This window comes from Macrobrachium nipponense, chromosome 4, assembly GCF_015104395.2.
Source record: "Macrobrachium nipponense isolate FS-2020 chromosome 4, ASM1510439v2, whole genome shotgun sequence".
NCBI lineage: Eukaryota > Metazoa > Arthropoda > Malacostraca > Decapoda > Palaemonidae > Macrobrachium > Macrobrachium nipponense.
In genome coordinates this window covers 15,579,113-15,603,783 of record NC_061100.1, presented here as the reverse complement: position 1 = coordinate 15,603,783, position 24,671 = coordinate 15,579,113, and the positions used below count along the sequence as shown (strand labels likewise).

General features: G+C 41.2%; 1 protein-coding gene across 4 annotated transcripts in view; it reads left to right on the top strand.

The window, feature by feature from the left end:
- LOC135210731 (dynein heavy chain, cytoplasmic-like) overlaps window positions 1-24,671 on the top strand; it is a 112,245-nt gene that overhangs the window by 38,779 nt on the left and 48,795 nt on the right. For all 4 annotated transcript variants that reach the window (XM_064243555.1, XM_064243554.1, XM_064243553.1 and 1 more), the window contains 9 exons: window positions 990-1,142; window positions 2,456-2,608; window positions 17,872-18,080; window positions 18,569-18,770; window positions 19,336-20,615; window positions 21,100-21,267; window positions 22,763-22,928; window positions 23,328-23,558; window positions 23,859-24,005. In XM_064243555.1, the coding sequence (XP_064099625.1) occupies window positions 990-1,142; window positions 2,456-2,608; window positions 17,872-18,080; window positions 18,569-18,770; window positions 19,336-20,615; window positions 21,100-21,267; window positions 22,763-22,928; window positions 23,328-23,558; window positions 23,859-24,005 (2,709 nt within the window). The remainder of the gene's footprint in view (window positions 1-989; window positions 1,143-2,455; window positions 2,609-17,871; window positions 18,081-18,568; window positions 18,771-19,335; window positions 20,616-21,099; window positions 21,268-22,762; window positions 22,929-23,327; window positions 23,559-23,858; window positions 24,006-24,671) is intronic.

Here is a 24,671-nt window from a genome sequence, read left to right as displayed (position 1 = left end):
TAAAGTACTGAAGAAAAGTGTGGCATTGGCCTACTTGAAGAGATTGAAGGACTACCAGTATGTAAAGGTAAGCAGTTATACAGATGGTAAAACCTTATTATGTATTTATAAGGCCATTACGCCTTTTAACTTGGATAAGTGTAAAGTGTTACAAATAGGAACAAATAACCCTCATGCCAACTGCATGCTGCTTGAGAATGACATAAATAGTGTAGAACAAGAAGAGGACCTTGGAGTCATTATTACCAAGGACTTAAAATCCACAAAACAGCGCATAAAAGCTGAAAAGGAGGCACAGAAAATAGTGGGATACATTAAGAGGCAGTTCAAATACAGAAACAAGGAAACGGTGTTGCAGCTGTACACATCAATAGTTAGGCCTCATCTTGAATATGCGCTACAGTTTTAGTCACCAACACTAAGAAAGGACATAAGTATATTAAAAGGGGTACAAGCAAGACCCACAAAGTTAATTCCATCCATCAGGCAAGCAGGTTACCAAAGACGACTCGAGAGCCTGAACATGTATGGCTTAGAAACAACGATTGCGAGGACAACTAATAGAAACCTTCAAAATACTGAAAGGCATAACAAAAGTAGACAGTAACCTATTTATGTTAAATGAAAACCAGACAAAAAATGATGGATTTAGACTAGAACTGAAGAGATACAGCACATCCCATTGCGGGAACTTCTTTACATACAAGATTTGTGCCACATGGATTAAACTGCCACCAGAAGTTCTAAATAACAACAGTGTTGAAGAGTTTAAAAGAAAGCTAGACAAAATCTTTTGGATAATGTAAATGAACAGTAAAACCTGCTCCAAGAGATAAAAGTGAGCACACGATGTCTCCTCGCATGGACTAGAAGTCTTTGAGACATCCTAATCCTTGTAAGTCTCTTTCTCAGTTAATTGTATGAAAGTATGAAAATTATTTATATTTACGTATGTTATTATATAACTGTAATTGTCTATTTCATAATAGGTGGAGAAGAAGCTGGCTGGCCGTCTCCAGGCTGGTATCCAAGCATGGACCGCAGCACTTCAGGGTCAGAGACAGAAAGATGAAGATGTTGACATACCAATGGACACAGACACTCCTGACAAGCCAACTCACAAACCTGGAGGGGAGCCCAAGGTACTCTATAAATTCTAAAGATGCTTTAGTTACTCTTACAATAAAATCATCTTTAGTTGATGTAAAGTTTAGTGAAAAAGGATATGCCTGGTGTGCCAATAGGTGGCTATCCGTATAGGCTAAACAGGGATGATAAGGGAAAAGATGTGATTCAAAAATACTTGATCACTCAGGTTGGTGAAATTATGAAAGTTAACTAATATATTACAAAATAGTAATTTGGTATGTGTGAAGTATGTGATGTGTATGTAAGGGCAATATTAGGTGATATTTGAAGTAATAGGTGTTATTTTCATTTTAAATTATTAGAGCATTTGGAATTAGATAAGCTTCAGTCTTTGTTATTAGCGAATTTTTCATTGATTTTTATCGTGAACGTGCCTAAAGAAAATAGTCCGCCTCTGATAGTACTATTTAAGTGTAAAATTCCAGGGGAAATCATTACTTTCCAAATACCCTAGTGCAGGAAGGTTACATAAAAATTTCTAGCTTTAAAAATCTTTTTCACTCTTGCTGCATATTCTGAGTTGGGTCAATTACTGTAGGTCATTATTAGGTCACCTAGTTGAGGCCAAAGGGAGGCTGAATAGTCAAGTAACAATTATTTAGGGGAGATGAAGATGACTTACAAAGTGAATAGACTTCAAATATTTTTTTAAATATTTTGTATTCATTGATGTAATGAAAATAGAGCAGTTTGAAAGAAGGATACTCTGAGTGTTCCCTCTTCAGTACAAGCAAAGGTGTAGAATTAGTGTGGCTTTTATTACATTTGTTCATCAGAAGTACTAACTTTTTGTCAGTTTGCATGAATAAGCTAAACAGTGGAGATTGTTAAAATTCTTTGACGAGATTTTCAGTCTTGACACATTTTTATATGATATATTATGTGAAAAATTAAAACAATTTTTCACTATGTTAGTCTTGTAGGATAAAAAAGAAGAATGTAAAAAGAGTTCATAATTCAGCAATTAGCGAAAGAGAGAGAGAGTGTTTGTGTGCACATGTATGGATTTGTGTTTGCAAGTTGAAATAACAGATGTTAGACATTCATTAAACAAGACAGTGTTTAAAGTCATGTACTATTGCACAGTATTCATTATGTTGTTGAAGAGTCAAGAGAAGTACAGATGAAGTTTATTTGCACGCTGCGGAAAATGTTTTTTTCTAAGTACGTATTGGTGTATGTGTTGGGTTACTGCTCACCTCATAATGAGAAGCAGAGTTTTACGCAGTTATATATATCTAAACAGCTTGTAATGATTGTAGAAATTTCTGATAATGTATCTTAATCTAGCAATTTGCTTTCGCAGATCAACCAAGTAGTTCAGGAAGTCCGCATAACCAATCAGACGATGTATATGCATCCCAACATGGAAGAGGCTCGTTATCAGATCATGCAGCAGTTCTTCAGTTGGCAAGCTATTGTTACCAGTCAAATTCGTATTCAGAGCACCAGGTATCAGGTAAGGACACCCATACTAGTATATTTTTTTAGGGCACATTTTCTTAATGCTTTCATTAGTATTGAGTAGGGTTAGTTCACTGTATCATGTAAGGTGTGTATGTAATAATTTTTTATTAATAACCTACTTGTGAAACACTTTCCTTTTCCCTCAGGGTTCAGGCAGTCTATACAGTTATCCTATTGTTATTAGCTAGTGCTTTACTAATGAAAAATAACTATGGAAAGAAAAAGCTGTTCATTCAAAGTTGTTCTCCCAAAACTTATTCAGTTCAGCAAGTTTTGTCTCGCATTAGGATTTTAGTTTCTTCAAGACCTTTGTTCGTAGCATCAAAAAATTGATTGTTAGAGAACAATGTAGGTAAATTTAAAAGATGATGATGATGATTTTTTTTTTTTTTTTTTTTTTTTTTTTTTTTTTTTTTTTTTTTTTTTTTTTTTTTTTTTTTTGTTTTTTTTTTTTTTTTTTTTTTTTTTTTTTTTTTTTTTTGCGCCCCTAAGCCCACATTGTGTGTCTTCACAAATCTTCAACACTTTGTTGCTGACAAGCATCAGTGCACACATATTCTATTGGTCCTCAGGTTCTAAGCAAGAGCCTCACTTTTTGTATATCCTGAGCTGTAGCTTTGAGAAGTTGCTGGTGCATGGTGTGATTCTTTTGATACAAATGCCCCCAATAGCAAAATTATCCATGTACAGTAAAGCAATATTTTTTCAATATGTCATGTTTTCTGCAAAGCTGTTACTCATAAATGGCCTTATTCCATATTAACATTTCTGCTGCCAGAAATGGATCTGTTGCAGATAACCAGCTTGTAGATGATCTTTTAAACTGGAAATGAAATATCAATAACTATGTGAAGACAATGAATTTAGTCTGATGTAAAAATAATGGGTATTTTGTGAAACATTTTAAGCAGATGTGTCCAAATTAATTGTAAGAACAACTGTTCTTAGGTTCAAATGCACTCTGAATGAGAATGCAATCTACATGCATTTTTAGTTTTGAAGTTTATAAAGATCAGTCATTTATTTGATTATGTTGTTGGAAGTACTTTGTTGTGACTAAGGTTGTGATGTTTAGTTATACTGTTTCACTTATATAACTTACCCGGTGGTTACATATAGCTGTCGTCTCCTGACGTCACGGCAGAATTTGAAATTCGCGGTAGCGCTAATGGTTTGACAGGTGATCCCTCTACTCCCGCCCTCTACCGGGTACCGGGTACCGGGAACCATTCCAACAATAAATCAGAAGTTTCCTGCCGTCGGAACCGGTAACACGGTTCCTCTGCTGGTTGGAATTTGGATTTGATCATCTTGGTTTTCTCCTTTTGGTGATGTACCTTGAGTTTACTGATCTTTTTGCTAGCGCTATAGTTATTTTGGTTTTGATATTGTTGTCCTTTTTAGGAATTATTTTGAATTCTTCACGATGTCTGACACCGGCTCTATTCAGTATAGGGTGTGTAGTAGCGGGTGTAAGACTAGACTTCTTAAAGCTTCACTTGATCCTCATTCTACTTGTGTTAGTTGTAGGGGACGTGAATGTTCTTTTGAGAATACGTGTGAAGAATGTAAGTCTCTAACATCTCAGGAGTGGAAGGCACTGGGAAAGTATATGAGTAAGTTAGAAAAAGATAGAATCAGAAAGGCTTCACAGAGATCTTCTTCTAAGTCAGTGAGTATCCAGGATATTCCTCTAAATTCTGTTAATCCTGTTCCTATTAACCCCGTAGTGGTTGCTCCTGCCCTCGAATCTGTATCTCCCGATCCCGATCCCATGTCAGTATTACGAGCCGATATGGACTTGAAATTTCTCTCTTTCCTCAATACTATGCAGAAAATGGGTGAGACAGTGCAAGAAGAGGTAGTTAAGTGTGATAAATTACTTAGTGCAAGTGTATTGGAGGAGGTGGTTGTTCGGCCCGTTCGTTCTCCTAGGTCTAGGCCCCTGTCAAACTCCCCAGATCCTGGGAGGAGGCATGCCGAAAACGAAAACCGAAGGGAGGCGAGCGGGATCTGCTCCCGAGCAGCCGCCCCCTCAAGCAATCCTGTAGCCGTATCCCGGGATGCTGTCGCTCACCATTGGAAAGGTGTTGCGAGGAAGTGTTTTTTGTCAAGCGACTCTAGTTCAGATGTTTCCTCTTATAGAGGTTGGCGTAATAAGACTTCTAGACCGCTGAAAAGGTCTCGCGATGTTTCGCCTGATGCGGTTCCCAAGAAGGTGGCGGCTGCCAAACCTTCTTGTAGTTTTTGGGAGGAGCCTGAAGCTTTTTCTCCGGCGGTTTCGATTTATCGCCCTTCTCTCATAGAAGTGGAGAAGCCGAATACGCACACTCCTTCGGAGCCTTCTCCAGAGCCTCCTCAAGCGATAACTCCTGCGGCTCCAGACGTGTTTGTGGATCATCCTTCTACTCCTCCCGCGCCTTCTACGTCGGTGGATCCTCAACCTTCGGTGTTTGAACAGATGAATGCCAAGTTAGGCAGTATCTTGGAGCTTTTTGGCAAGTCTCTTTCGTCCCCGAATGCGCTCCCGACCGCCTTACATCTTCCGCAGACTACTGTGCAGTCCTCTTCGCAGGCTCCTTTTCAGTCGCCTCTTCAGGCTCAGACTCTCCATGTGACTCCTCTTCAGACGCCACTTCAGGCGCCTGGTCGGACTCCTTTCCTGACTCCGTCTATGGCGCCACGTCAGGCTCTCGCTTGAGCGCCACCTCAGCCGCCAGCTCAGCCGCCAACGCAGCCGCCAGCTCAGCCGCCCGGATTCGTCTCAGTACAGGCTCAGACGTCTTCTGCTTTCTCACACCCTCCTCGGACGCATCAGGGTGTGACTTCGCCGAACAGGATTCCTCTTCCGATGGAATGTTCGCCAGTTTCGTCGAAGGAAGCTTCGGATTTGGAGGAAGAAGGAGAAGTACTTACAGAAAAAGACAAGCATTTGTCGGGGTATAAACTCCTTTTACGATCCTTCGTTGACAACTTTGGAGATTCTTTTGCGCCTTCCGTTCCAGTTTCTCCTAGTTCGCAGTGGAAAAAGGACAGTAAGCCTGACTCCTCGTCCTCGTTCACACGTCTCGTCCTCTCGATTTCGGCTAAGAAAGCTATCAAGAAAGTTAATGCTTGGCTTTTGGAGAAGAGGGAACAGGGGAAAAATGTTGTTGTCTTCCCCCTTCGAGACTTTCGTCAAGGAGCCGTGTCTGGTATGACACTGGAGAAGTTTTTTCCCTGGGTGTGACTGCCTCCGCTCAGGGAGACTTTTCTAGTCTCGTGGACTCTTCCCGCAGAGCAGCCCTTAATACTGCTAAGATTTTCTTTTCAGCAAATGAACTGGAGCATCTTTGCAAGAGTGTTATCCGTGTTTTTGAAGTTGTTAGCTTCCTGGATTGGGCCATTGCTTCGCTGGCCAGGAAAGTCAAGTCATTTGGACTTTCGGAGGAGCAGTTGAAGGATTTTGCCTCGGTACTGGATTGTATCGATAAAGGCATCTGTGATGGAGCTTCGGAGCTCGCTGCCATTTTCGCCTCTGGAGTGTTGAAGAAGAGACAGCTTTGGTGCTCCTTCTTGTCGAAAGGGGTCTCATCGAACCAGAAGTCTGCCTTGCTCTTCTCTCCTTTGGACAAGAAACACCCTTTTCCGCAAGAGATTGTGAGCGAGATCGCTCAATCTTTAACACAGAAAGCGACCCAGGATCTTTTATCACAGTCAGTGAAGAAGCCCAGGAAGATAGCTCCGGTTCTTTCTGCTTCTCGGAGTGCTCCCTCCACGGAAGCTCCTAAACCATTTCGAGGGAGAACTCCCATTCGATCTTTCTCCAGGTTTCGTGGGAGAGGTAAAGCCTCTTCTAAAACCACTCCCTCTTCCATCAAGAAGTAGGCCCGTAGTCCTCCACACAGCAGTAGGAGCCAGATTACACCTTTTCTGGCAGACCTGGTTTCATCTCGGAGCGGATCCTTGGACGGTCCAGGTCCTGAAGGAAGGATACACCATTCCGTTCATCAAGCACCCCCCTCTCACAGAATTTCCTGTGAATTTGTCAGCTTACTCGGAGAACTCCGAAAAATTTGCCGCCCTCCATCAAGAAGTTCTCGCCATAGAGTTAGTGGACTCTCCGCAGGAACCAGGATTTTACAATCGCCTTTTCCTGGTAAAGAAGGCCACGGGGGGTTGGAGACCGGTGTTGGACGTCAGTGCCCTGAACGTCTTTGTCCTGAAGACGAAGTTTTCTATGGAAACGACCCAATCGGTATTAGCAGCGCTTCATCCTGGAGATTGGATGGTTTCCATAGACCTTCGGGACGCTTATTTTCATATTCCGATTCATTCGGAATCGAGAAGATTCCTGAGATTCGTGTTCCAGGGCCGCATTTATCAGTTCAGGGCCCTCTGCTTCGGCCTGTCGACAGCTCCACAAGTGTTCACCAGAGTTCTGTCGTCAGTAGCCAAGTGGCTTCATCTGGACGGGATACGAATCTCCATGTATCTAGACGATTGGCTTCTCAGGGCAAGGTCCAGACAGAAGTGTGTGGAGGACCTACAAAAGACTTTAAGGCTGACGGAAAGCCTAGGTTTGTTAGTAAACAAGGAAAAGTCATGTCTCACTCCTTCTCAGGAGATAGTTTATTTAGGAGTGAGACTGAATTCAGTTCTTTTTCAGGCTTTTCCGTCTCTCCAAAGGATCGACTCTTGCCTGAACAAAATAGACGAATTTCTCATCAGACAAACTTGCTCGGCGAATCAGTGGATGAGCCTTTTAGGAACCTTGGCTTCAATAGAGCAATTTGTAAGTCTGGGCAGGCTCAACATGAGACCACTTCAATTTTACTTGAAGCAGAAGTGGCAAAGGAAGAAGTTCCCAGACTCCTTTGTGTTCCCCATCTCGGAAGGAATCAAACAGGACCTCCTTTGGTGGAAATCAGAAGGAAGGCTAGAGGAAGGCTTGTCTCTAAGCCAGTTGAGCCCCAACCTTACGCTTTTGTCAGACGCATCGGACAAAGGGTGGGGAGCTACTCTGGGGAGAAAGGAAGTGTCGGGACTTTGGCAGATTCATCAGAGAAGCTGGCACATAAATCTAAAAGAGTTGAAGGCGATTCATTTGGCTCTAATGCACTTCAAGACAGAGGTAAGAGGGAAAGTAGTGCTGGTTCAAGCAGACAACACCACGGCTCTCTCTTACATAAAAAAACAGGGGGGGACACACTTGTTCTCTCTGTGCGAGGCGGCGAGAGACCTACTCATTTGGGCGAAAGAGAACAAGGTTGTCTTGAGCACAAGATTTATTCAAGGCTCGAAGAATGTAAAGGCGGACATTCTCAGCAGGAGAGGACAAGTCCTCTCCACAGAGTGGACGTTACATCCTCAAATATGCAAGAAGCTTTGGGGGATTTGGGGATGTCCTCAGTTGGATCTCTTCGCCACAAACAAGACAGCTCGTCTACCACTGTATTGCTCCCCAGTTCCAGACGAGGAGGCGTTTACAGTGGATGCCATGCTTCTGGACTGGTCAAATCTGGATCTGTATGCCTTTCCGCCTTTCAAAATGCTAAGATTAGTTCTGGCAAAGTTCAGAGGTCATCAAAACGTCAGGATGACTCTGATACCCCCCTTTTGGCCGGCCAGGGAATGGTTTCCGGATCTACTACTGCTGTTGACAGACTTTCCGAGAGAGTTACCGTTAAGGAAGGATCTACTCAGACAGCCCCACTTTCTGAGGTTCCATCACAACTTGTCCGCTCTTCGACTAGTCGCCTTCAGACTGTCGAGCATCTCCTCAGAAAGAGAGGATTTTCAAAGAGAGCTTCAAGGGCTATTGCTAGACCCAGAAGAGAATCCTCTGATCGAGTGTACCAAGCTAAGTGGGTCCAATTCAGAGCTTGGTGCAAAGAAGAAGGAATTTCGTCTTCTAAGACCTCTATAGCTCAGTTAGCTAACTTCCTTCTTTTTCTTCGTGAGAATAAGAAGCTTTCTACCCAGACGATTAGGGGTTATAGAGCTATGTTGTCTTCTGTGTTCAGACATCGAGGATTAGACATTTCTAATAATCAAGACCTCTCAGACCTGATTCGTTCCTTTGATACGACCAAGACAAAGGAGTCAAGAACAGTAGCTTGGAACCTGGATGTAGTTCTTAAATGGCTGATGTCAGATAGATTCGAACCGATCTCCTCTAGTTCTTTTAGAGATCTGAATAGGAAGACACTTTTTCTTTGTGCTTTAGCATCAACTAGAAGAATCAGTGAGCTGCATGCTATTGATAAGAGAGTTGGATTTGCTAAGGGCAATGCCATTTGCTCATCAATGCTGGGGTTTTTGGCTAAGAATGAAAACCCCTCACGTCCTTGGCCTCGTTCTTTCTCTATAAAGAACATTTCGGAGTTAGTGGGGCCTAATGAGCCTGAATGTCTTCTCTGTCCAGTGAGAGCACTTAGACATTATGTGCAAAGGACCAAAGGTATAAGAGGTAAGAGTGATAACCTGTGGTGTTCAGTGAAGATCCTTCTCGTCCTCTTTCTAAAAATGCGCGCTCCTTCTTTTTAAGGAATTTGATTTCTGAGGCACACGGACAATGTCAGGACTCAGATATCAAAGTGTTTAAAGTCAAAGCTCATGAAATTAGAGCAGTGTCTACGTCTATGGCCTTTAGACGTAATCTGTCTTTGAAAGACATTATTAAATCTACATATTGGAGAAGCAATTCTGTCTTCGCATCTCATTATCTGACAGATTTGCAAACCACATATGAAAATTGCAGTACATTGGGGCCATTCATTGTGACTGACACGGTATTGGGTGAGGGAGAGAAGGATGTATCCCATCCTCACTAACTTTTCTCCTTGATTATGTTTTTTTTGTATTTTTAAGGTTGTCTGAAGATACAGGGATTTTTTGTTTTTTTGAGTATCTTTCAGTCTTTTAATGTCTTGGTGTATTTCTTAAATGGTTGTGGTGATCCCTCGTTTTTCATTGTATTTAGTGGTGATTTGTACTGCGCCCTGAGCAGGGGCATTATAGTCTTGTCCGTTACGGTCACATCCTCAACAGCAAGTACTTATTATTGTGTCCGACACACGGATCCATATATCCTGTCGGTACAATAAAGACCAGCAGACTACAGAGGCAGTAACCACTGAGTCAGCGGTCTTTAGAGGTAAGGAACCTATATCTTCGGATAATTCCAACAGTTGTTATTTTAGCTGCCATTGTCCCACCACCTAAATGTGTCAATCAGCTATATGTAACCACCGGGTAAGTGATATAAGTGAAAATGACATTTTTATAATAATATAAAGTTTCACTTATACTTACCCGGTGGTTACATAACGAAGCCCGCCCTCCTCCCCTCATATGGACAGGTAGGCATGAAACTTCTGATTTATTGTTGGAATGGTTCCCGGTACCCGGTAGAGGGCGGGAGTAGAGGGATCACCTGTCAAACCATTAGCGCTACCGCGAATTTCAAATTCTGCCGTGACGTCAGGAGACGACAGCTATATGTAACCACCGGGTAAGTATAAGTGAAACTTTATATTATTATAAAAATGTCATATTTATGTCAAAGACGATAATGAAGTAACTGATAAGCGCTCATGGGATGCCCAAGGCATTGTGGGAGCTCCCAAATACCCTGTGAGCAAGTACTGATGCCAGTAGTCCCTGGATCACACAAGTTTTTATTAATTTTACTGGATTTCCAGTTGGTGCTAGATTATCCTAATGTTAAGACCTTAGGTTTGTTAGTTATGAAAAATGCAAATTGATTAAAAATTGGTCATTTTGTAATAGTAATAGGTTATACTATATATATATATATATATATATGATATATATATATAATATATATATATATTATATATATATATATATATATATATATATATATATATATATATATATATATATATATATATATATATATATATATTTGTATAGTATTTTAACAAGAGTACTGTATCATATTTTTGTACAAGTAACTTACCTGGCAGATATATACTTAGCTATAGACTCGGTCGTCCCGACAGAATTTCAAAACTCGCGGCACACGCGACAGGTAGGTCAGGTGATCCACCATTCCCGCCGCTGGGTGGCGGGGTCTGGAACTATTCCCGTTTTCTAAGCCATAATTTCTCTGTCGGTTGAACGAACAACACCTATTGTTCGTTCCTCCATCTTGGATTTCAACTCGTTTGCCGAGAATTTGGATTGGTTTTTTGGTGACGTATTCTGTTTTTTCTTGGCTTGGCATACGCTTATTGTGGACTGTTTTTCGACTTTGGTTTTGACTACTCTTTCACGATGTCTGACGCTAAGGCTTCACCTATGTTTAGAGTTTGCAGTAGGGAAGATTGTAAGGTTAGGCTGCCTAAATCGGCATTAGATCCTCATAGTATTTGCGCTAAATGCAGGGAGAATGAATGTTCTTTTATTAACACCTGTGTTGAATGCGAGAACCTTACGGAGCTTGAATGGAAGGAATTATCATCATATGTTAGGAAGCTTGAGAGAGATAGAGTGAGAAAGGCTTCAGCTAGGTCATCTAGTAGATCTTGCTCCTTAGAACAAGAAATTAACTCTCCTTCTAACAATTTTCCCTTAGCCTCAGCTGCTTCTCCCTGTTCTGAATCCAAAGATTCTTCGTCAGAGAGGGAAAATGTAAAAGCTTCAATTAAGAAACTTCAAGCTCAGCTACGAGCTCTAAACCAAGGTAAGAGTGGTGATAGTGACTTGTGCAGTGTCCTCATTGCTCCTAGGCCTAGACCGCTTCCAAACTCCCAGGACCAGGGGAGGAGGAATGTCGAAAGCCGCAGGGAGGATGCAGAACATCCCCAACGGTCAGGCGTCCCTTCGGCAGATCCTGTTGTTAAGTCCCAGGCTGCCTCGGATTGCCTGCAAAAAGGAAAAGGCGTCCTAAAGGAGTGTTTTTCGGCCTCAGACTCTTCCTCTCCTAAACGAGGATGGAGTTCGGCCTCTCTTTCGCGCCCTTTGAAGAGAGCCTGGAAGGCGCCTAAAGGAGACGCGGCTGACTCCAGCCCAGAGCGTTTTCCAGAGGATTGGCCTTCGGGACCTAAGAAGACTAGACAAGAGGAGCCTTCTCTTCAGGATCCTACGAAGAAGTTTTTGGTTAATCTGCAAGAGCAGTTAGCTTCTCTCGTAGGCTCTTTTGCTAAGGACTCTACAAGGAGGAAGGATGTCTCGCTCCCTGTTAAGAGTTCCGCTAAGCGCCCCGCTTCGTATAGGAGAGAACCCTCACGATCTCCAGGGCGTTTATCGCCTTCGTCGAGAGACCTCGTCTGATAGGAGTTGTTCTCCTGAGAGAAGAGCCCTTTCGCCCTATAGGCTGTCTTCCCCGAAGCGCCCTCTGAGACGTCGCGAATCGAGCAGAAGTCTCGATCGGTTTAGGTGCAAGGAACCGGAAAACCGATTTAGGTATCAGGATCCCTTGGGTCTGCAGGACCAGGAGCCAGACAGGCGCAAAGAGGCAGCAAGACGCAAGAAAGGGCGTCAAGAGCCTCTTAGAACACAGGATTCAGGACGTCAGGATTTCTGCTAGAAGGCAGGAATCAGGACGCTATGAGCCAGGACGCCAGGAGTCAGGGCGCCAGGAGTCAGGGTCAGCGCCAGGAGTCAGGGCGCCAGGAGTCAGGGCGCCAGGAGTTAGGACGCCAGAAGGCAGGACGCCAGGAGTACGTTAGGCGTCAAGTGTTAGGGCGCCAAGAGCCTGTTAAGCGTCAGGAATCAGGACGCGGGATCTTTTCAAGCGCCCAGAATCAGGACGCCAGGAGCCTAGCAAGCGCCACGAACCTGACGAACCTAGACAACAAGAGTCTAGTAGGCACAAGAGTGTTTCCAACAAGCAGGAGCCTCACTCTTCGTATAGAAGTGCTAATGTTCCGCGCTCCCCTTCTCGGGAAAGGAGTTCTTCTCCCGGGAAGAGCCAGATCACTCCAAACTATCTCCTTCTGTGGATCAGTTGGGACAGGTATCGGAAGACGAAAGAGCCAGTAGATTGAGCAGTTTTCCTGACTACAAGAGACTTTCTCTTTTGCTGCTAAAGGAGTTCGGAGACTCCCTTCATCCTGCGGACCCTCCTTCACCAGGATCTTTGATGTCCAGCACTAAAGCTCTCAAGTCGTCTTCCTTCGTCAAGATGCGCCCCGCTCTTTGTATGAAAAAGGCATTAAAGACTTTTTCAGAGTGGTTGACTTCCAGAAGGGAAGCGGGCAAGACAGTTTTTTCCTGCCCTCCTTCCAAGTTAACAGGAAAACCAGGAAGGTGGTACGAGACCAAAGAACCTATGGGGTTAGGTCTGCCTTCTTCCGCAGATGCGGATTTTGCTTCCTTAGTGGACTCTTCTAGGAGGAAGTCGTTGCTGTCTGCTAAGGCGACTTGGGGCATGTGTGAGCTAGACCACCTTCTAAAGGGCCTCTTTAAAACCCTAGAAGTCTTCAACTTTATGGACTGGGCTTTGGGAGCGTTAGCGAAGAGAGCTCAGGACACTGACTTTGTTTCCATGGAGGAACTTTCGAGCGTTCCTGGCTTGCCTGGACAGAGCGGTCATGGACGGTTCTGTGGAAGTTGCCTCTCTTTTTGGAACGGGAGTATTAAAGAAGAGATCTGTCTTTAGCTCTTTCTTAGCAAGAGCAGTATCACCTTTGCAAAGGACATCTCTTCTTTTTGCAACCGTTATCCCCGCACCTTTTTCCACAAGAGACTGTTAGAGAGGTTTCTAAATCTCTTACGGAGAAGGCAACTCAGGATCTCCTCACGCACTCAGCAAGAAGTTTAGGCCGGCAGTGCCTATAGAGAAAAAAGAGAGACCCTCTTTTGTTCAGCCCTTTCGAGGTGCCTCCTCTTCTAGAGCCCTCTTAGAGGTCGCAGACCAGAGAGAAGGAGTAGACCATCTAGAAGGTCCTTCGGGAAGTCTAGATGAGCAGGAAGTCCTCCAGACGAAAGTAGGCGCCAGGCTACTCCACTTTGCCAAAGTCTGGGCGCAGAAGGGAGCGGACTCCTGGTCCCTCTCTATCCTGAAAAAAGGATACTTGATCCCCTTCAGGGAAAATCCTCCCTTGACGACAACTCCAAGGGAGTTGACCGCAAGATACTCGGATCCGGTCCGAAAGCTTGCTATGTTGCAAGCAGTGGAACAGATGATTTCCAAGGAAGCGGTAGAACTGGTTCAAGATCTCCAGTCTCCAGGATTCTACAATCGCTATTCCTGGGTACCGAAAGCATCGGGGGGATGGAGACCGGTTCTAGACGTCAGTGCCCTGAATTTTTTGTATTGAAGAAGAAATTTTCAATGGAGACGTCTTCCTCTGTTCTATCTGCTCTTCGTCCAGGGGACTGGATGGTGTCCCTGGACCTTCAGGATGCGTATTTCCATGTGCCAATTCATCCGGCAGCAAGGAAGTATCTGATGTTCATGTTCCAAGGGAAAGTGTTCCAGTTCCGAGCGATGTGCTTCGGACTTTCGACTGCCCCTCAAGTCTTTACGGACATCATGAAGAATGTAGCTTATTGGCTACATCTGGAAGGGATCAGGATCTCGTTATATCTGGACGTTTGGCTAATAAGAGCCCAATCGGAGAAAAAATGTCTGGAGGACCTATTAGTTACTCTAAAGTTGACAAAGTCCTTAGGACTTTTAGTAAATCACGAGAAATCCATGCTGACTCCCAGCAGAGTATTGTCTATCTGGGGATTCAGATGGATTCTCGGGATTTTCTAGCGTATCCTTCGCAGGAAAGGAGAGAACGCTGCTTAGAAAAGGTGTCAGTCTTCTTAAGGAAAGAAGATTGTTCCGCGAGGGAATGGATGAGCTTACTGGGGACCCTCTCCTCGATGGAACAGTTCGTTTCCTTAGGAAGACTTCACCTACGACCCCTTCAATTTTATCTGAAGGAGAAGTGGAATTGGAAGTCCAACAATCTAGGAGATACATTTCCAATCTCGAAAGGGATCAAGGAGAATATCCGTTGGTGGTTAGATCCACAGAAACTAAGCAAGGGAATCTCCCTTTGCTTACAGAACCCTCGCCTAGCGTTGTTTGCAGACGCCTCAGATTCAGGGTGGGGAGCGACCCTAGGTTCGCAAGAAGTGTCAGGCACTTGGGAAGGAGAACAAGTGTCCTGGCACATAAAACAAGAAAGAGCTAACAGCCATTCATCTAGCTTTGGTTCATTTCGAGGAACAGGTCTCAGGTCTGGGGATTCAGATTCACTCGGACAACACAACAGCCCTCGCTTATATAAAGAAACAAGGGGGGACGCATTCCTTTTCCCTGTACGAATCAGCAAAGGATCTGCTGATTTGGGCACAGGAAAGGAAGATCTCTCTCCTCACAAGGTTTGTGCAGGGAGAGAAAAATGTCCGGGCAGATCTGTTAAGCAGAAAAGAACAAGTCCTACCCACGGAATGGACTCTCAATCCTCAGATTTGCCAACAACTTTGGCATCTGTGGGGAAGGCCCAATATAGACCTGTTCGCGACCAACAAGAATCACAGATTAGAAACCTATTGCTCCCCGATCTCGGATCCTCAAGCAGTAGCAGTAGACAGCTTTCTGCTAGATTGGATGGGCTTGGACGCATACGCCTTCCCTCCTTTCAAGATAGTAGGAGAAGTATTGAGGAAGTTCGCTTGCTCGGAAGGAACAAGAATGACCCTCATCGCTCCCTTCTGGCCGGCTCTCGATTGGTTCACAGAGGTGCTGGAGTGGTTAGTGGATTTTCCAAGATCGCTTCCACTAAGGAACGATCTTCTCAAACAACCCCACTTCGACAGGTTTCACAAAAACCTCCTCGCTCTAAGTCTGACCGCCTTCAGACTGTCGAAGGACTTGTCAGAGCAAGGGGCTTTTCACGAGAAGTGGCGAAGGCTATTGCAAGAGCCAGAAGAGTCTCCACTTCTAAAGTATATCAGTCGAAGTGGGAGTTGTTTAGAAGATGGTGTAAGGGAAAGAAAATATCCTCCTCCAGTACCTCTGTAACTGAAATCGCAGATTTTCTCCTATATTTGAGAAAAGACTGTAACCTGGCAGTTTCAACAGTGAAGGGTTACAGAAGTATGCTGGCCTCAGTTTTTCGACATAGAGGAATAGATCTGACAAATAATAAAGATCTTCATGACCTTATAAGGTCTTTTGAGACCACGAAAGAACAGGTAATCAAGAAGCCTAGCTGGAACTTGGATGTGGTCCTCAAGTTCCTAATGTCGGAAAAATTTGTACCGTCTCACGCAGCTTCGTTTAGAGACTTAACGAGAAAGTCATTATTCCTTTTTGCGTTAGCAACAGCCAAGAGAATTAGCGAGTTGCAAGCTTTGGAAGGTAAAAGTGGGGATTTAAGAAGGATTCAGCGATTTGCTCCTTTAAACCATTTTTTCTAGCGAAAAATGAAAATCCCTCAAAGCCTTGGCCAAGAAGCTTTGAGATAAAAGTATCTTCATTAACAGGGAGAGAACTAGAAAGGACTTTGTGTCCAGTCAGGGCACTCAAGTTCTACCTGGAGAAGAAGAAGTTGCTGAAAGGTACAGAAGAAAGTCTTTGGTGCTCTGTAAGAGATCCGAAAAGAGCGATTTCTAAGAACGCCCTTACATACTTCATAAAAGATGTAATAAGGGAAGCTCACCTTAAGTGCGAAGAAGAGCATCTCAAGGTTCTCAGAGTGAGAGCTCATGAAGTGAGAGCCATAGCTACGTCTATGGCATTTCACAAAACATGGTCGCTTCAGGCTCTTATAGAGTCGACATTTTGGAGATGTAATTCGGTGTTCGCCTCGAATTACCTAAGAGACGTTAAAATTTCGTACGAAAAGTGCTTTGCTCTGGGAGCGTATGTTTCGGCGAATTCAGTGCTGGGAGAAGGGGCTGAGGCTAATCCTTCCTATTTAGTTTAAGGCTTAATTTACTGTTTATTGGTGGTTGTTTTTATTGGTTAATTGTCAGAGGGAATAGGGACCCTCTTACAATTCATAGATTGTAACAATACTAACATGGTCAGGTGATCGGGATTGGCTTCAGTGCTCTTTGTGATTTGTTTAATAACCTTAATTCTGTCATGTAAGAGGGCGAGTCTCCATTGATATGACAAAAGGTCAAGGCTCTACCATGTAAGTGGGTCAGCCCCCATTGGTACGATCCAGTATAGGCTCTGTCGCGTAAGCGGGCTAGCCCCCATTGACACGATCCAAAGAGTTATTCAACCATAGGTTCATTCCTCGTTGAAACTCTTGAGGCAAGCAGACTCATCGACAGTAGTCATGAAGTCTTCAGCCCAATAAGGTAGGAACTATGGATTATGTTATCCAAGAACATAGGTTGTTTTTTCCCTGTTTTTTAATGTATTTAGTTTAAGTATTATTTTGTTTTTAGCTGTCTCTTGCCCGCCACCAAGGGTGCCAATCAGCTAAGTATATATCTGCTGGGTAAGTTACTTGTACAAAAATGATATTGTTAAGATACAATAAAGTTTTGTACATACTTACCTGGCAGATATATACGATTAATGGCCCACCCAGCCTCCCCTCAGGAGACAGGTGGAAGAGAAATTATGGCTTAGAAAACGGGAATAGTTCCAGACCCCGCCACCCAGCGGCGGGAATGGTGGATCACCTGACCTACCTGTCGCGTGTGCCGCGAGTTTTGAAATTCTGTCGGGACGACCGAGTCTATAGCTAAGTATATATCTGCCAGGTAAGTATGTACAAAACTTTATTGTATCTTAACAATATCATTTTGAGGCTCAAAGATTTGCTCTGAAAAGATTTGTCACAAATGAAATCTGAACATTGGAAAAATATTATAAAGATGCTGGACCGCTGGTTGGAAAGAGGAGGCACGCGATAAGAGTTGGTAAAAAAAGGTCATTACAAAAAACCTTAAGAATTGTCTGACATGATGTGCAGGGTTCACTCTAAAGCTGTACTCTTTTATGGGCACAAAGAGAACATTCTTTTTTTACAAGTTAGTCAAAATGTCATCACCTTGAGACTGTTGTAAAGAACAGGAAGTCAGTGTGACATGAAATTTCACATAAAATTTCAGAACTAATTAGATTTTTTGTAAATGTCAATAGGTTTAGCAAGATATTTTAATTTTAGATTGTTAAAGTCATAAAGCTGAGTAGAAGTTGCATTGGTTTTCAGTTAGAAAATTTCTGTAAGAGGAGTAATCAGGTTGAAATAGAGAAGACCTAGAAATTGCCTGTTTGATTTAAAGTATATTTCCCACTGTATATTCTTTAACATAATTATATCTAATGTTTTATAGGTTGGATTGGATCGACCAACAACAGAAGTTTACAGAAACTTACTTGTGAAACTCCCCAGTGACCACGAATACCTAAAAGAAGCTTATGATGCTGTTGACATGGTGATATTTGAAGTGTCAAATTATGTCAAAGAGTGGTTGCAGTACCAAGCTCTTTGGGATCTACAACCAGACCACCTGTATGGACAGCTGGGTGAAGATGTTGCCAAGTAAGTTGTAATTTTCCTCCTTTTTTTTATTTAATTTCATAAATTGAGTAGTAAAATAAAATCACTTATAAAAAAACTGTCAGTTTCTAGAGGATGTAATTCATAGATGATTATAGATTGTCTTGAGGTAATGATTTCATCGAAAGCTAGTTGCTGGAATAGTGCATTATCACATTATTGTAAGGAAGTACTATAGTTTTTGTAAAGTGCAGACCAAAATATCTTCTGGAAACAATCTAGGTTGATAGTCTTTCATTTTTTATATTGTGATTTTGTAGTAATTGAAAATAAATACATCTTGATTTCATATGATTTGGATTGCTTATATATTGTCACTTTCTTGAGATTAAGATCAATATAGTATTGTGCAATATGATCAGGTATTTTGTTTTGAAATTTATCACATAATCATGGACTCTTATTGTCTTTTTTATCTCAAGTATTTTTATTCAAGAAAATGCTCTCGGCTTAAACTCATTTTCAATTAGGTGGATGAAGCTCCTGCAAGATATCAAGCAATGTAGAACCACATTCGATACATCTGACACGAGGCGCAGTTTTGGCCCAATCGTTGTGGATTACACCAAAGTCCAGAGCAAGGTTTCTCTGAAGTATGACTCATGGCACAAAGATGTTCTTAGCAAGTTTGGCCAACTTCTTGGCCAAGAAATGACACAGTTCCATGCTCAGGTATAGTAAATTTGTTGATATAACTCACCCTGTTAGGAAATAAGTTTTATTCTCAAACGTTAAGCCTTATTTTGCTGATCACTGGAAAGGTCAAGCAGTAGTATTCCTCATTTCCTAAATGCTGCATTTCACTTAGCACACAAAAAATGTTGATGGAAGTCATTGGTCACTGCATTGGTGGATGGTTACCTTTGAACATGCTTGTACAAGAACTAGGTACTACCTATCTGATTTTTGTGAGATTTGCTTCTTGATGAGTTATTAAGATTTAATTTAGGTTTCAAATCAGTTTGTTACTTTTGTATCCAGGTATGCAAGAAAACAATTTTATATCATTCTAAAGCCTATTTACCATTCTGAGGAATTCTTGGGATATGGCAATTTCTTTGTTTGTATGCCCTTGATTCTGGTAAAATAAATCATTAAATAATCTCTTATACAATTCCTAATCAAATTTTTTATCCTGAAATGGAAATAGTTTTTTTCTTTTTTTAACTTTCTAAACAATATGTGTAACTAAAAATTTTTTATACATGAAATTTAATTGTATTTTTTACTTTTGTAGGTGTCCAAGAGTCGCAGTGAACTAGAACAGCAGAGCATTGATGCAGCCAGCACCTCCGATGCAGTCACACTCATTACTTATGTACAGTCACTCAAGCGAAAGATGAAGTCTTGGGAGAAACACGTAGAAATGTACAAGGAAGGTCAGAGAATACTTGAACGCCAAAGATTCCAGTTCCCCAATCAGTGGTTGCATGTGGATAACATAGAAGGGGAATGGGGCGCCTTCAATGAGATCATCCGTCGAAAGGACTCTAGCATTCAGACTCAGGTGGCATCTTTGCAGTTGAAGATTGTTGCAGAAGACAAGGCAGTTGAATCACGTACAAATGACTTCCTCCAGGACTGGGAAAGAGGAAAGCCAGTGGAAGGCCATGTGCGTCCAGACGAAGCCTTGCAGAGACTACAGCTCTACGAGAGCAAGTTCACTCGACTTAAAGATGATCGTGACAATGTGGCTAAAGCTAAAGAAGCCCTTGAATTACAGGAGCCTGGAGCACTTAACACCTCAGAGGACAGGATGACAGTTGCTTTTGAAGAACTTCAGGATCTGAAGGGAGTCTGGGCTGAACTTGCAAAGATCTGGGAACAGATAGATGAACTGAAAGAGAAGCCATGGCTCTCAGTACAGCCAAGAAAGTTGCGTGCTCACTTAGACCAGCTGCTGACTCAGCTGAAGGACTTGCCAGCTCGATTGAGACAGTACTCTAGCTATGAGTATGTGAAGAGGCTGCTCCAGGGCTACACTAAAGTCAACATGACCATTGTGGAACTGAAGAGCGACGCTCTTAAGGAACGTCACTGGAAGACCCTGATGAGACAGCTCCACGTCAATTGGATCCTGAATGATTTGACACTGGGTCAGGTATGGGATGTTGATCTACAGAAGAATGAACCCCTCATCAAGAATGTCATCATCACAGCTCAGGGAGAAATGGCGCTCGAGGAGTTCTTGAAACAAGTTCGTGAATCTTGGCAGAACTATGAGTTGGACCTGATCAACTACCAGAACAAGTGCAAGTTGATCCGTGGATGGGACGACCTCTTCAACAAGGTGAAAGAGCATATCAATTCAGTGGCTGCAATGAAGCTCTCTCCATACTACAGAGAGTTTGAGGAGGAAGCGTTAACTTGGGAAGAGAAGCTGAACAGAATCAATTCTCTGTTTGATGTCTGGATTGATGTCCAGCGCCGCTGGGTCTACTTGGAAGGAATCTTCTCTGGATCTTCTGACATCAAGGCTCTATTGCCTGTGGAGACCTCACGCTTTGGAAGCATCAGGTGGGATTATTACAATATTGGGGTTAATAATGTATTTTCACATGTGGAGTAAATGAGTATACTATAAATAGTATCTCTTTTGAGTTCCAGAAATGTCAGCTAGACTACTGTTTTTAACAGTATTAGATTAATTTTTCTATCGCATTGATAAGTGATTTTCCCAGTACTGTATTTGTGATAGAAATGTGAATATATATCACTACTGGGATCCTTAGATATAACAAAACTAATTTAAAATAATCATTAGCATTATGTTGTTATATATGGAGTTGATGTGGTTTAAGATCTGCACAGGTTTATACCATAGCATAAAATTTCACAGTAGGTTTTTATGGGCATGAAGCAGTGTAAAAGTTTAATGTTGATTTATTTGGTAGTGTTCAGAGTTACTTGTACTATATATATATGAATAATAATTTTTTTTATTTTTTTAATATATTTATTCATTTCAAAGATTGAAACTCCTACATTTTTTTTATTACAGCACAGAGTTCTTGACCTTGATGAAGAAAGTCAGCAAATCTCCCATGGTAATGGATGTTCTTAACATCCAAGGTGTACAGCGGTCCTTAGAGCGTCTGGCTGATCTCTTAGGCAAGATCCAGAAGGCCCTCGGAGAGTACTTGGAACGAGAGAGATCGTCCTTCCCCAGGTAATGCAACTTTGAATTGACATCATCAGTGAGGAACGGTTTTTAATATATATTTACTTTTTCATACTTAAAGTTCAATTCCAGTTATTTTAGACTTTAGAACTGAAGTTTTTCAAAACATCAAAATGATTCACCATATGGCCTCTCCTCTCAGTTCCTTGCGTATCTATAAACCATGATCTCATTATATTAGAAAAATATTGTCATCAGTGGAATATAAGAATTACAGTTAGCAAATCTTATTGAGCTACCTTGTAATGATATATTAATAGTAATAATAAACAAGATTTGCAAATACCAGGCTTCTTAGTCTAGGGTGTAATGTTGAGAATTACTGGTCATGATGTACATCTCTTGTCTGAAAAGTCTGAAAAGATAACATTGGTAGGCAATGAAAAATATCAGAACTGTAAACTTGCCACAGTAATATTATCATATGGTTTAAAGAGGAAAACACGTAACAATACCAGGTTGGATGAAGTAAACAGTTCACTGCAGTTACATGAAAACATGAGCCGAGCTGTGAAGAACATTGTATGTGTATGCAGATCTGGACATCAGTCCAGTTAGTGTGTTGAAAGCCTTTTAGGAACATTCACTCATTTTACTGCTTGCAGTCAGAGCACTAGCAGTGTTAAAGAGGGTAGAATGAAACCAGAGTAAAGCAAATGTAGTGGTAATAATGGACTACCAAATAATTGAATATGAAGTAGTATGTACATTATTTTTCCATCAGAGTGACCACTTTCATTACCCAGTTGGTAATAACATCAAAGTTGCCAGCAAAAATGTTAATGAAAATAACAAATAGACAACAGCTCAAGGTTTCTCACTGTCATTATAACAACAGAACTAAAATTAAAAGCTTTATTTGATCCCGTTCAGTTACCTCATCACTTCAAAGTATATCCGTGCATCCATCGTACTTACAAATTTCAAATTAAATAAATTCATATACATAAAAATATAAAATTCATAGAGTGAAAAAGATAACAGTAAAATAGTTAGATAGTTTAACCAGACCACCAAGTTAAAATATATAGGGCTGGCTATTCTGATATGCAGATATTATTACTGATAGGTATTTTAACCAGATGTATATTTTATTTCTTATGTATGAGCATTTGTGTACCTATGCTGTCAAAAATGAAGGTAGTTTGATAGACAATCAAGACTGCAAGCCAGGACTTTAGGGTTATTATGCATTGTCGTCCTGATGCTCAGACAAAGGAACTTTCATTCTATATACTTAAATAAGGGCTAGTGGAGAGAAGTGCTTGTCTGTGACAGGTCTAAATGTAGACTACGTATGTTGCACATTGACTTGTTGTTGCACAGAAAAAAATACATGGGCACAGGTTGCATATAATTATACTGTATAGGGATTTGTAAATTTGATATGATACCTTCAAAGTAGAAAATGTGATATAAGGTGTAAATTAAGGGTAGAACTAAGAATTTTCTGACCATGCTATTTGTGCGATTAACATTTCAGGTTCTACTTTGTTGGAGACGAAGATCTGCTGGAAATCATTGGCAACAGTAAGAATATTCCCCGACTGCAGAAACACTTCAAGAAGATGTTCGCCGGTGTCACAGCCATCATTCTGGACGAGAATGACACAGTTGTCACAGGTATTGCGTCCCGTGAAGGAGAAGAGGTGAGTTTCTTTGACATGTAGGTAAGCATTCTCTAAAATAAATTTTGTAATCTTGCTGAACAAATTAGACAAGTATATACAGTCCTGATGAATTTAAGCATAAGAATTTTTATTTCTGTTAAGCTTTGTTTTTGTGGTGTTTTACTTATAAGAGATATGGTTTTGGATATTTTTCCAGTTAGTAAGAAATTTGTTCCTAGAATCTTGTAGAAAGGTTTCTTTTGAATATCTATTTATGTTTATTCAGAACTGCAAAGGTTTGTTTATGTAACCACACATGAAAAGAAGTAATCGGTTACGAAATGAGGCTGTTGTTAGTAAAAAAAAAAAAATTGTGTATGTGATGTGTGATACTTTTAGACCATTATAAATTGAGCATTGGTTTCTCTCTGACTTCAGGTGTGCTTCAACAAAGTTGTCTCTACAGTTGACTATCCCAAAATCAACGAGTGGCTCTCTCAGGTGGAATATGAAATGCGAATGACCCTGGCACAGAATCTTGCAGCAGCTGTAGCAGACATCAAGCAGTTCAAGCATGGCCCCATAGATACTCCAAGTTATCTTCAGTGGTGTGATAAATACCAAGCTCAGTTGGTGGTTCTTGCTGCGCAGATCTCGTGGAGTGAAGAGGTATGTCACAAAATCATAGTTCTATCATTGTTTGGAAAGGAAGATTTCAGTTCATTCTATGTAGATTTTTCGTGTAATAACTTCTAAATATTGAAGTGCAATTGTCTTGTCTAAATACTTTGGCTCTTAAATCTGCAAGCCCTCTGCTCTATACTGGAATTCTGAGGTTTGATGAATGTTTGAAAAATAAGAGCTTTTTATATGGTAGTTGATTATATTAATGATTTTTAGATGGTTCGCTAAAAGTATCACTGATAAGTTACTCTTTTTCTTTTTTCTTTTTTTTCTTTTTAATAAAAGGTTGAGGCTGGACTCTCGGCTGCTAGTAATGGTGACATGGGACCTCTCCAGCAAACATTGTTACAGGTGGAAGCTACATTAAACATCCTGGCAGATTCAGTTTTGCAAGAGCAGCCTCCTCTCCGACGTAAGAAGTTGGAACACTTGGTAAGTGTGGAATAAAAGTGTTTTACATAGACAGTTTTTTTATTGTTTTTAATCGGTTTCCAGCTGGCACCAGAAAATTTATCCTAATGTCAATACCTCAGGTTTGTTAGCTATGAAAAATACAAATGAATTTTAAAAATTTCATATTTTGATCTTTCACAATTTAACCCTCCTTGCTAATGCTAAATCTGTAAGTGCTATCATAAATGATGAATTTCCTACTGAAATAAATTCAAAGATTATTTTTTGATTAACTGTTAACCATTAATTATTTCATAATTTACTAAATTTTAATATTTAGGTAAATTTCTAGGTGATTCATCCTTTTCACCATATTGGTTTGTTGTAATAAATTGTCTAATTGTTATATTTCAAAGTTTGTCATTAAATTGTCTATAATTTTTTTTTTTTTTTGGTTAGTTTAGTTTGTATATATAGTTTGTTTTTATTCCTTGGTTTACTGCCCTGGGACTACTAGTAATTGGCTTGTCTTTTTGTTTGTCCACTGCAGTTCAAGGGTTTTTAAGAATTGTAAATGCATATATGTACGTACATGATCTTGAGAGGTAAAGATTTCAGATTTTGTATACATCACATATATGTAAGGGGGATGAAAATTCAAAATTTATTTTGGTTGATATAAGGGTTTAGGTCATACATAAGGAA